Source organism: Dysidea avara, chromosome 5, assembly GCF_963678975.1.
Source record: "Dysidea avara chromosome 5, odDysAvar1.4, whole genome shotgun sequence".
Taxonomy (NCBI): domain Eukaryota; kingdom Metazoa; phylum Porifera; class Demospongiae; order Dictyoceratida; family Dysideidae; genus Dysidea; species Dysidea avara.
Window position 1 is genome coordinate 17,653,897 of NC_089276.1, and position 12,641 is coordinate 17,666,537.

Genomic DNA, 12,641 nt, shown 5'->3' on the forward strand with positions numbered 1-12,641 from the left:
AGTTCAGCTACAAAGAAACCATTATTTAGAGAGTTCAGCTTCAAACAAATCACCTGTAGAGAGTTCAGCTACAAACAAATCTCCCTGTAGAGAGATCAGCTAGAAGAAGTTACCTTGTAGAGAGTTCAGCTACAAACAAATCACCCTGTAGAAAGATCAGCTAGAAGAAGTCACCTTGTAGAAAGTTCAGTTACAAAGAAATCACCATGTAGAGAGTTCAGCTACAAATTAGTGACCTTGTAGAGACATCAGCTAGAAAAGTTACCTTGTAGTTCAGCTACAAAGAAACCATTCTTTAAAGAGCTCAGCTGCAAACAAATCATCTGTACAGAATTCAGCTACAAACAAATCACCCTGTAGAGAGGTCAGCTAGAAGAAATTACCTTGTAGATAGCTCAGCTACAAAGAAAATAGCTCAGCTACAAAGAAACTACCATGTAGAGAGTTCAGCTGCAAAGAAATCACCCTGTAGAAATTAAGCCACAAACAAATTTCCCTGTAGAAAGATCAGTTAGAAGAAGTTACCTTTTAGAGAGTTCAGCTACAAAGAAACCATTCTGTAAAGAGCTCAGCTGCAAACAAATCACCTGTACAGAATTCAGCTACAAACAAACCACCCTGTAGAGAGATCAGCTAGAAGAAGTTACCTTGTAGATCGTTCAGCTACAAACAAATCACCCTGTAGAGAGATCAGCTAGAAGAAGTTACCTTGTAGAGAGTTCAGCTGCAAAGAAACCACCATGTAGAGAGTTCAGCTGCAAAGAAATCACCCTGTATAAAATTCTGCCACAAATAAATTGCCCTGTAGAAAGATCAGTTAGAAGAAGTTACCTTGTAGAGAGTTTAGCTACAAAGAAACCATTCTGTAAAGAGCTCAGCTGCAAACAAATAGCCTATACAGAATTCAGCTACAAACAAATCACCCTGTAGAGAGATCAGCTAGAAGAAGTTACCTTGTAGATCGTTCAGCTACAAACAATTCACCCTGTAGAGAGAGCATCTAGAAGAAGTCACCTTGTAGAGTGTTCAGTTACAAAGAAACCACCATGGAGATTTCTGTAATCAACATATGTATTATATATATAATTTGTACATTTACTGATAAAATATTTAAAGTACATCTACTTCATCTTTTCTTCTTCCTGTGGTAAAAAAAAAAAAAAGATAGGTTAAAAAAGTCCCAAAGCCGGCTATAGGCCGGCTTTAGGGTATACAAATACAAAAAGAAATGAAATCTAATCCAAAACAGCCAAGCTGTAAAAAAAGTGTGCGGCCCTCAAACGTTATGGTGAAAAAAGATGTGAAATCCAAGGTGGCGGCAAGAAATGGCTGTGATGGTAGGTTAATGATAAAAATTTTAATAATGACAATTCAGGTGAATTTTGTGCCAAGACCAAGCAGCACAAAAATTCACTTGAATTGTCATTATTAAAATTTTTACCATTAACCTACCATCACAGCCATTTCTTGGCCGCCACCTTGGATTTCACATCTTTTTTCACCATAGCGTTTTTGAAGGCCGCACACTTTTTTTATAGCTTGGCTGTTTTGGATTAGATTATTTTTACTGCTGTACTAATAACATCACTAGAAATGTTCATAAGACGTGTATGTGTATATAGTACAATGACATGCATAAGCAAAAATATTATGCACTGTACCTGCTGCTATAGATAATACTCCAATTAATGTTCTCTAAACAAATGATGTTATTCATTGGATACTACTTTGTTAGCAACTGTCCTTGGCGACTGTGAAAGGTGTTAATATGGAGAACTGCTCTGAAACGTTGTTACTTGAATGAAATGGGATGTTTTTATAACATTGCATTGCAACGTGGCATAAAGAGTGCTGTCAACCATTCTTTCTGAAGTCAGTTTCACTAGGCTGCCCACCAGTGCCGAACCTGTCCAATTTCTTTGCTGGCTTGAGTCAGAGGTATGCTTATCACCACAATTCAGTAGTTTACACATATTTCAATCATGAAAGGTTGTTGTAATGAAGCAAATTTGCCTTGTGACACTGCCATTTTTTTGTGAGCTAGTCTCTAACTGCATGGATAGTGAGCAGAAATAGTAGAACAGTGCTGCTAACTGACCGTACCTCTCTGATAAGCTCGTGTGAATCTTTTCCTGCCAGTGCAGGTGTTCAACTCTTTACACTACGTGGCAAGCTACATGGTATACCACCTGTCAATCTGTTATTGAAATTTCAGTTTATTTAAGATACTTTGAATCCAGAACATCAATGAATGTTTAGTACATACATCATCTTTGAAGGTATGCATTCTTAGATGTACATCATTAAATTTATCTTACCTTTTATAAGTTCAGCCACATGGGCCTCTGTTATGACAAATGATTTATGAGCCAGTCTGCTCAGTGATGGCACCACGGTATGCTATTTTCATTAATGATTTTGCTGGGCCAACTCAATCATGGCATCCTCTTATAGTGCATGCTGGCCAGGTGTAGAAGTTCTTTTCTGTGGCTAGCTATATCTAAATGGTATGCACATATCTATACCAATGTATTTGATCAAATCTTCCCTATAACTTATTGTAATCTACCACCCTATGTGACAGTCAGTTGATTGGTGCTGGTGTGCTACAAGGTATGATCTGAGTTGGTCATGCATTGTTGTTCAGCGTGGTCTTTTTCATCAAAGGTTTTCTATGTGAACTATACTAAAACAAAAACAGCCTTGGGGCTGTAAAAAAATGGTGCTGCCAAGCAAAGTAGGATCAATCAAACAAGCTTATTCAACACAACTGGTAAGAACAAGGACTGATATCAAGTTGCGGCCAAGTAGATTGGAATACTACCATGATCAATCTGTAAAACAACTGGTAAGAACACAAGGACTGATATCAAGTTGCGGCCAAGTGAATGCAGTATTACCCATTCTCTTTGTATCTAGCTATAGCTATATAATAAAACTAGAGCAAATACACATGCAATTGTTATTAAATTATCATTTGGCCGCTTTATAAAATCACACACTACAACAAAAATAAAGGCCAAATGACAATTTAATAACAGTTGCATGTGTATTTACTCTAATTTTATTATATAGCTATAGCTAGATACAAAGAGAATGGATAATACTGCATTCGCTTGGCCAAAACTTGATATCAGTCCTTTTTCTTACCAGTCATGTTGAATAAGTTTGTTTGATTGATCCTACTTTGCTTGGCAGCACCCATTTTTTACAACCCCAAGGCTGTTTTTGTTTTAGGATATCACACATTTTTGTCACTGAGTAATATCAATCAAGACAAAAAAATAATGCAGAAAGCTAATAGTTTCATACAAGCCACCTTTGGTTATCACAACAGCTTCAACAGTTATAGTGTGTATTGCATCATTGCTTGGGACATGAAGTAGCAAAATCAAAGAATGTAGTTTGGTACAAGTAGGCAGGTACTGGTCGGTGTTGCAATCTCAATAGGGTATGGCTTCTGGGCACCATTAAAACCATCAGTGAACAGATTGAGTAAAGGCCATTTCCCGGCAGGTGAAAATGTGCTCCACACTTATTATTTGTAACATACTGGACTATCCACAAACAAAGCTGTATTGTGGGTTGCGTTAGCTCCTTCAGACCCATTACTAAATAACAACTGAATAACAAACACTTACGAGAATATAGCAAGTTCACCGAGTTCACCACACTGATATACCTAGTGTTGACTGCAAATAAACGACTGAATTCACTGAGTTCATTGATTGTAAATAAACATTACTGTAGTTAGATGTGTCTTAAATTTAAGATAGGGTTCTAAAATATCTCAAAATAAATCAGCAACTAGCATAGGTGACATTATTTTCTTATGAGTGTACTCATGGAAATTAACTCACCACTTCCCAGAAAAATGGCAGGTCAAAATCGAGTGAAACTACTCCATATGCATGGGTATGCCCACAGTGGTGGTGGTGGTCGGTTCTGACCACCACTCAAATAAAATAGCCACCACCACCAATCAACAACCACTACACATTCACCTCTGACATACACAAGTTAAGGCCGTGTGCAACATCTCTGGACTCATCGCTGTCTCTTGTAGCCACCACTATTCTAAACTTGAACACATCCTTTGCATATGTTTAATTACATATCAAAGATTGTCCCACAAAGCGTAAGAGTGAATGAATCAAACTTTGGGAAAATTACTTATGCAAGAGAGGTGGAGTTCCAAGATTTGTACTGAAGAAACTTAACTCCAAAGAACTTGTGCAAATCCAAGGCTGTGGAACTAACACAGTCTAAGATATAAGTGTCAAAAAATGGGCAAATTGTGCTAACGAGTATGCGAAGTAGAAGGAGAAGAATATGACATTTTCAGCAAAATTTTGTGCGACATTATTAAAATATAACAGGGATTACTTACTTAGTAATATGCTTACATAACAATCTACCAAAGCTTTTGTTGTATTGCAAGGTTTCTTTTTACAAAAGAATAATTTTATATGTAGGTTTTAGGTGTGCATTCTATTAGAGTTAGTTGTTCGTGTAAATAATTCACAGTAGTTGCACACCCTACTTTCCTTTGCCGCATGACTCACTACTGTGAGTCTTGATTGATTGAAAATGCCTCTTTTCATATGATGTAAATTGTATAAGGGCATGCATGCTCTTCACATATGTTTTATGTTTGATGCACACTGCATGCAGCATATTTTTCTTACAGACTGGCTGAGTACAACAGTCATCTTCCAGTGATCACATGTAAGTCTTGTCATAATTTTCTTACAGATTGGCTGAGTACAACAGTTATGTTCCAGTGATCATAGCAAGTCTTGTAATGCCTGCTATACATGCTTATCACCTTACTATATTGTAGTGATATGCTGTAAATGCCAACATTTACTTCAGAAACAGTAACTCATAACACTGCATTTTCATGTGTTTGTAATATTTAAAAGGATTCTAATCATGGTAATTTTGGTACCGAGATGGAATATGCATGGGACCAAAAAGCTGCACAGATCATGCTGCCACCGGAAACTTACCAATAAAATCAAACCACCGATACTTTGAGTTGATGATAGATAACTTGAATAATGTTGAGAGCGAATATCGTGGCATACAAAGAACCCTATGAACTGCTGCAACGAAAAATCACGTGATTTTAAGACATTTGTATCGTTTTCTACCAGAAGAAAGTGACAAACTTGGCTGCCACGCTCGTGTTATTTAAGTTACACTTGGCCTAACACATGACAATAGTTAGGTAGTTGATTGGAGGATATTGATTTTTTGCATTGCGGACCCTACCTATGGCCTGCTATGGAGAATACAAACACAAAAAAGTGATATCTAATCAAAGCAGCAAAGCTGTAAAAAAGGGTTGTGAAAAAGATGTGAAATCCAAGGTGGCGGACAAGAAATGGCTGTGATGGTAGGTAAATGGCAAAAAATTTAATAATGACAATTCAAGTGAATTTGTTGCCGAGTCCTAGTGAAACTTGGAGGAGGCAGTACAAATTCACCTGAATTGTCAATATTAAAATATTTGCCATTTACCTACCACCAACTTGGATTTCACATCTTTTTCACCATGGCCTTTTGGGGGCCAGACCCCTTTTTTTACAGCTTGGCTGTTTTTGATTAGATAATATTAGCTGACTGCTTAACAGCTACTGTACATGATGACTAACACCACCAGCACCTCTTATTATCATGTTAGCTATCCATAAATGGATTTATAAAAAGTAAACAAACTAGTGTAAAAACAATTGTAAAAATTAAAATATGTGAATAGCAGTGTTAGGAGTAACGCGCTACATAAGTAACGCGTTACGTAATATTATAACTTTTGTGGTAACTAAGTAATATAACGAAATACGCTATAAAAATGGGTAATATAACTCAAGCTACTTTACTTACAAATGTAACTCGTTACCTAAGTAATATAGTTACTGTAACGAGTTTAATATTACGTAATGTTATTGCTACAAGTAACGAAGTTACTAGTCTCGTTAGTTATCCTCTGAGTAACGCCTAGCCACAACGAAGTAACGAAGCCTACTGAATGAAGCTTATTCACCAGCTTCTTACTTATAACCAAGATTTGCACATTGTCCAACAATGTAATCATGTCACGTGATAAAGTGGTAGTTTCACACGTGACAGCTTAAGGCTGTGGACACAAAGTAATGTAATATGTAATATTATTATAATTACTTTATTTTATGGGTAATATGTAACTGTAACTAAATAGTTCAGTTGCAAGTAATATGTAATATGTAACTAGTTACTTTTACAAAGTAACTTGCCCAACACTGGTGAATAGAGATCACTGGAAAAAGTAAAGAAACAAGAGTCAAACAAGCCAGCATGTTAAACACACAGAGATCTCTATTTGGATTCAAATAAACATTTATACAGAAACATTCTCAGTACTTATCTGCCCCTGATTTATGTAGAAATTACTGTTTTTTCATTAGTTTCTACCATATCCATTGAGTCCAAATAGAGATCTCTGTGTGCTTCACATGCTGGCTTGTTGACTCTTGTTTCTTTACTGTTTTCAGCAATTCCCACGTTTTAACTTTTAAAATTCTAACCTCGAAAATTCTGAATACTGAATCCTCCAGGATGACCATAAGCTTCTCTGTATGCAAATCCATACACTACAGCTGACATCAATGCATTGGCTGTTGTGTGTATAATTGTTACTGGACCATTTGATACAGATAGTTGTGTATAATATGCCTCAGTGACCTGGTTGAATGTTATCGTGTTCCAAGATTGTGACTGTAATGACCTCTTCACTCCTCCTCTTATCCAATACATCATACTAGGCTGATAATACTCCTTCAATACTATAATGTTGATATAGTCACTGTAACCTGATGATATTGTGGATAGGTTGATTTCATTACTGTAATGATCTGTAGCTGGCACAAGCATCATCATTGGATCACCAGTTCTACCATCATAACCATAACCAGGACTGTACTGAGCTACTAAGATTTCTTTGTTAGAGTGGATTGCACAATAGTATTGATGAGTTACTGTAAAACTATTCCCTGCATCAATAGTATAGGAATTCCCTGCATTGTTACAGTCCATAAAGACTTCAGTTGAGTTATATACTGCTAACACTCTGATGGTATAAGCACTTCTACCTTGCAGTGGTGCAATGTAATATGTTTTACCCCAGTATGTGGTAGGTGGAATCTGTTCTATTAAGTGATCACAATAGCTAGAACTAAATGATAGTACATATCCACACTCATGACCACTAAATATAGACACTGGCTTGTCTGTCATAATTCTGGTCCCAGTCAAGTCACTTGATGATCCAATATACACTGTTTGTAACCTGTTCACTATGAAGGAGTATTGACTACCACTGGTCAGGGAACTAACAGTATCATTAATCTTGACATTAACAGATTGTGTTACTGTTAAATTCATCATTGTGTTGTCCTCTGTACCAACTATCAGTACTACATTATCATATCTACCAGAAGACACTGAAATTCCATAATAAGTGTATTGAGTGCAGCACACTTTTATTGTGGGTAAAGCAAGGAATGTATCACCACTACTAGATACATCATTTTGACCAATCACAACTACATTAGTACTGTTGGTCTTAAGGTAAATCCCCTTATCTTGATCATTGTATGAACCAGTGATGAGACTTGAAGAAAGACTTACAATTGTTGACCGTGTACCTGAAATATTTCCACTAGTGTAATATCCTACTCCAGGAGATTCTATGGTATAAGACAAATCTAGTGATCCAGTATTTGTTAAATAGAGAGATATTGAACCACCATTGTTATTCTGAAAAAATCCAATGTAGTAATTGTTGCCTGTAAGAAAAATATAAAACATATGAAACTGCTATTAGAATATACCACACCCATTTAGTTTGGATCTAATTTGTAAACACACACCTGGTGGCAGAGGGTTTACAAATCAGACTACAAACAACAGTAAATGGATGCGTTATTACTGTTTTGTGGTACATGGCATGCGTGGATCAAAGGCTCACATTTGCAACATGAAAGGAGAATGAGTACTATTAAGTATTTGCTATTGCAGAAAACTGTAATTTATTGCATTACAATAAATTGAAGTTATCATGCTGCATATAGCTATAACCTAAGTGCAGTGACGTTAAATCGGTTATCAAGATACACAGCTCATAAATTAGTTTAATAAGTTTTGGGTCATGTGAGGTGCCATGCTGTCAAAGATTTGCTAGTATTGCTACTGCCTAAAGGTTATTATGGCTGCAGTAATGTAATTACAGCTATATGATTTTTATTGCTACTGCATGAATCTTATTGCTGCCACATGAGTGATATGGCCATTGCATGATCATTGCTGCTACTGCTATTGCACTGAGAATACTGCTGCTTGATACATTGATGTTGCATAATTTGATAAAGATTCCTGCTGCATGATGCACTGCTGCTGCAGGCCTGAGAGTTCTGCTGTTGCATGATTTACTAAAGAGTGCTGCTGCATGATGCGCTGCTGCTGCTGTTGCATGTTTGCTGAGAGTGCTGCTGCAGGCCTGAGGGTGCTGCTGTTGCATGAAGCATTATGGCTGCTGCAAGAATTTATTGCCACTTCATGAAATGTTATGGATGCTGTATGAATGTTATTATTGTCGTATCCGCATGTAGGTTATGGCTCTTGCATAAATTTTATTTTCGCTGCATGAAACATTATTGCTGCTGCATGATACGCAACTGCATGATATACAAGAGAGCTGCCGTATGAATATTATGGCTGCTGCATGTCTGTTATTACTGCTGCTACTGCTATTGATTGAACTGCATCTTTGATGCATGAATTTTGCTCCTGCTGTTTCATTGCAAATGCTTGTCATTGCTGCCATTGCATGCATGCTCCTCACTCTAGGCTTGTTAGTTATCACTGCTTCTGCAGACAGGCATGTTCTAACTGTTGCTTGCATCTAATATAGTGCTGTGCACCAGTTTGCAAATAGCCGGTTATTAACCGGTGTTGTATAGGTCAGCCAATAACCGGTTAAGAAGCCTTTAAACCGTATATTCTTCCCCACTTGGTAAACCATAAATTATCCCTGCTGACAAGCGTTAACATCATAACATAACCTCAAAGCATGTGTAAATATGTGATTGTAATAACAGTTATTGCAAGACAGGATGTTGATGGTCACTTTGGTACCACCCCTAAACCTTCCAGCAGGCTTGTTGCGGGGTAGTGGTAAAACCAGGAATGGAGAAATAGGAAATGGGAAACGAGAAATGAGTGGAAATGGAATTCCTTCACTGCAGAACACTCTTCATTTTTGTAATTGATGGGGTAGCAGAACACAGATTTCCACGACTTTGGTGGCTGAAGTAGTAGTGACTGCTGTATTAGAGTGTTTTGCAACTCAATTGCTAAAAAATCATAAGCATATAACTATACTAAAAGAATGGCAATTATATAATGGGTCAAATTTCTGATGGTGGATAATGCAGATCATGGTGGTATCAGTGGCTTAAGCTAAAGTGACTGCTCTATACCACTATATGACATTAAGCCTTAAATCCAGGCTGAAATGTATACCACTGTATTAAAATTCTCAGAAGCTCGTAATGACGTAAACTTGTAATAATACTCTGATCATACAGTGATAGAGCAGTCACTTCAACTTGAGCCACTTCAACTTGAGTCACTGATATTGCCAAGGATACTGCCAGGGTGATATGCACCATCAGAAATTTATAATTACTGTGTAAAGCCTCTAAAACAGTTTACAAACACAGATAATAATACAGGGGTGTGAGGAATATAAGTAGAGTTCAAGTTCTTGTATAAAATCATCAACATCATTAGTGATTGAGGTAGGTCATTCCATAATTTACTGCTAAAGGTAAGAAAGAATGTAATATGTTTCAGTTCTAATTGGTGGACTTATAGCATAACGACGAGAGTGACCACAAGTACATGAGGTTATGGGAGTTAGAGTAATTGATAAAACTTCAACAAGACTATGAATCAATTTAAAGAGCATAAGTAGCTAAGACATTTTCTTCTTTTGTTCTAAAGTTCCAGGTTAGGCGGTCCAGCATGCTGGTTACACTACTAAATTGAGAAAAGTCAATCATAATGAAATAGGCTGCACTCCTCTGGACTTTATCTAATTGATAGATTTGACATTGTACCAAGACATTATACAACTGCCAATCTGTTAGTACAGTTGTATACTTATCTTATGATTTTTTTGCAATTGAGTTACAAAACACTCTAATACAGTAGTCACTGCTACCTCAGCCACCAAAGTCATGAGAAAATCTGTACTCTCAGGTGACTCTGCTACCCCTTCAATTACAAATGAAGAGTGTTCTGCAGTGAAGGAATTCCATTTCCACCCATTTCTCCATTTCTCGTTTCCCGTTTCTTATTTCTCCATTCCTGGTTTTACCATTACCCCTTGTTCAGTACATATTATGTCTGCCAATATCACTTAATGTCACTTAATGTTGGTAGTAGGACTAATGTTCCTTGGATACAACACCCATCCTAGGATGGTGGTTGGGTTTGGTAAATGTACAGGTTCCCAGAATCCCACTGCAGCGCTTCCAGTATTCGCAAAGTCCTTTCTCCCTTTCTACTGGTATAATACTACAAACGTAAGTACCACACTGGTCTCATTTACCAACCAACCTAATGGCTTGGAAATGACCTGTCCATATTTACTAGTACAAATAAACAAATAGATTGTAGGAGGATTGCTGCAGTAAGACTCTATTAGGTTCCCGTACTGTCACATTCCACAAGAGAATGGACGAGTTTGCAGCTATGTTGCCATGCAGCTGCGGACCAACTACAGCCTCATGGGTGACCATATGACTGTATTCTTGTTTTACTTTACCGGCCACGCCTTGTGCAGCTATGTTGCCATGTAGCTGCAGTCCTATGTATTACAGCTACACAGTTTTATTTATTTATTGCATTTTTATTTTTTGTGTAGCTGGTAGCTAGTTTGTACATTATTCTATGGGCCAAACAAGTGCACAGCCATTTGCAGCTATGTTGCCATGCAGCTGCGGATCTACGTACTATATACAATTTGTTTTGTAAAGTTTGTTCAATTCACAATTCTATGGGCCAAGTTAGCACACAATTATGCAAGCCATTTACAGCTGGATTGCCATGCAGCTGTAGACCTATCTACTATATACAATCTAATCAAAAACAGCCAAGCTGTAAAAAAAGGTGCGGCCCCCAAAAAGGCCATGGTAAAAAAAGATGTGAAATCCAAGGTGGCGGCCAAGAAATGGCTGTGATGATAGGTTAATGGTTACATTTTAATAACAACAATTCAGGTGAATTTGGTGCCAAGATCAAGCGGCACAAAATTCACCTGAATTGTCGTTATTAAAAATTTTACCATTAACCTACCATCACAGCCATTTCTTGGCCGCCACCTTGGATTTCACATCTTTTTCCACCATGGCCTTTTTGGGGGCCGCACCTTTTTTTACAGCTTGGCTGTTTTTGATTAGATATCATTTCTTTTTGTATTTGCATACTGCAAAGCCGGCCTATGGCTGGCTTTGGGGCTTCTTTAACCCATGTGTTTTTTTCTTTACTACAGGAAGAAGAAAAGAACTTAAAGAAGAATTTTAGTACTTCAATTATTTTAGATTTTATTAGTAATTATACAAATTATATACATATATTTATTACATGCCCATTATGCCCCACAGGATATTTTTTTGCAGCTGATCTCTCTACTGGGTGACTTGAAATGTAGCTGAACTATATACAGGATGGTTTCTTTGTAGCTGAACTCTCTACAAGGTAACCTCTTCTAGCTGGTCTCTCTACAGGGTATTTTGTTTCTAGCTGAACTCTCTACAGGTGATTTGTTTGCAGCTAAACTCTCTACATGGTGGTGTCTTTGTAGCCGAACTCTCTACATGATGGTTTCTTTGTAGCTGAACTCTCTATAAGGTGACTTCGTCTAGCTGAACTCTCTACAGGGTGATTTTTTTGTAGCTGAACTCTCTGCAGGGTGATTGGTTTGCAGCTGAACTGTCTACATGATGGTTTCTTTGTAGCTGAACTCTCTACAAGGTGACTTCGTCCAGCTGATCTCTCTATGGGGTGATTTGTTTCTAGCTGAACTCTCTACAGGTGATTTGTTTGCAGCTAAACTCTCTACACGGTGGTTTCTTTGTAGCTGAACTCCCTACATGATGGTTTCTTTGTAGCTGAACTCTCTACAAGGTAACTTCTTCTCTACAGGATGATTTGTTGTAGTTGAATTCTCTACAAGGTGGTTTGTATGAGGCTGGACTCTCTACATGGCGGTTTCTTTGTAGCTGAACTCTCTACAGAGTGATTTGTTTGCAGCTGAACTCTCTACATGTTGGTTTCTTTGTAACTGAACACTCTACAAGGTGACTTCTTCTAGCTGATCTTTCTACAGGGTGAATTGTTGTAGCTGAACTATCTACAAGGTAACTTCTTCTAGCTGATCTCTATACAGGGTGATTTGTTTGTAGTTGAATTCTGTACAGGTGGTTTCTTTGTAGCTGAACTCTGTACATGATGGTTTCTTTGTAGCTGAACTCTTTACAAGGTAACTTCTTATAGCTGAACTCTCTACGGGGTAATTTCTTTGTAGCTGAACT

General features: G+C 37.4%; 1 protein-coding gene across 1 annotated transcript in view; it reads right to left on the reverse strand.

Annotated features, from left to right (window-relative positions):
• Positions 1-12,641, reverse strand: part of LOC136255566 (uncharacterized) — a 382,542-nt gene that overhangs the window by 346,267 nt on the left and 23,634 nt on the right. The window contains exon 2 of the mRNA XM_066048359.1: positions 6,570-7,829. Coding sequence (XP_065904431.1) covers positions 6,570-7,829 — 1,260 coding nt within the window. The remainder of the gene's footprint in view (positions 1-6,569; positions 7,830-12,641) is intronic.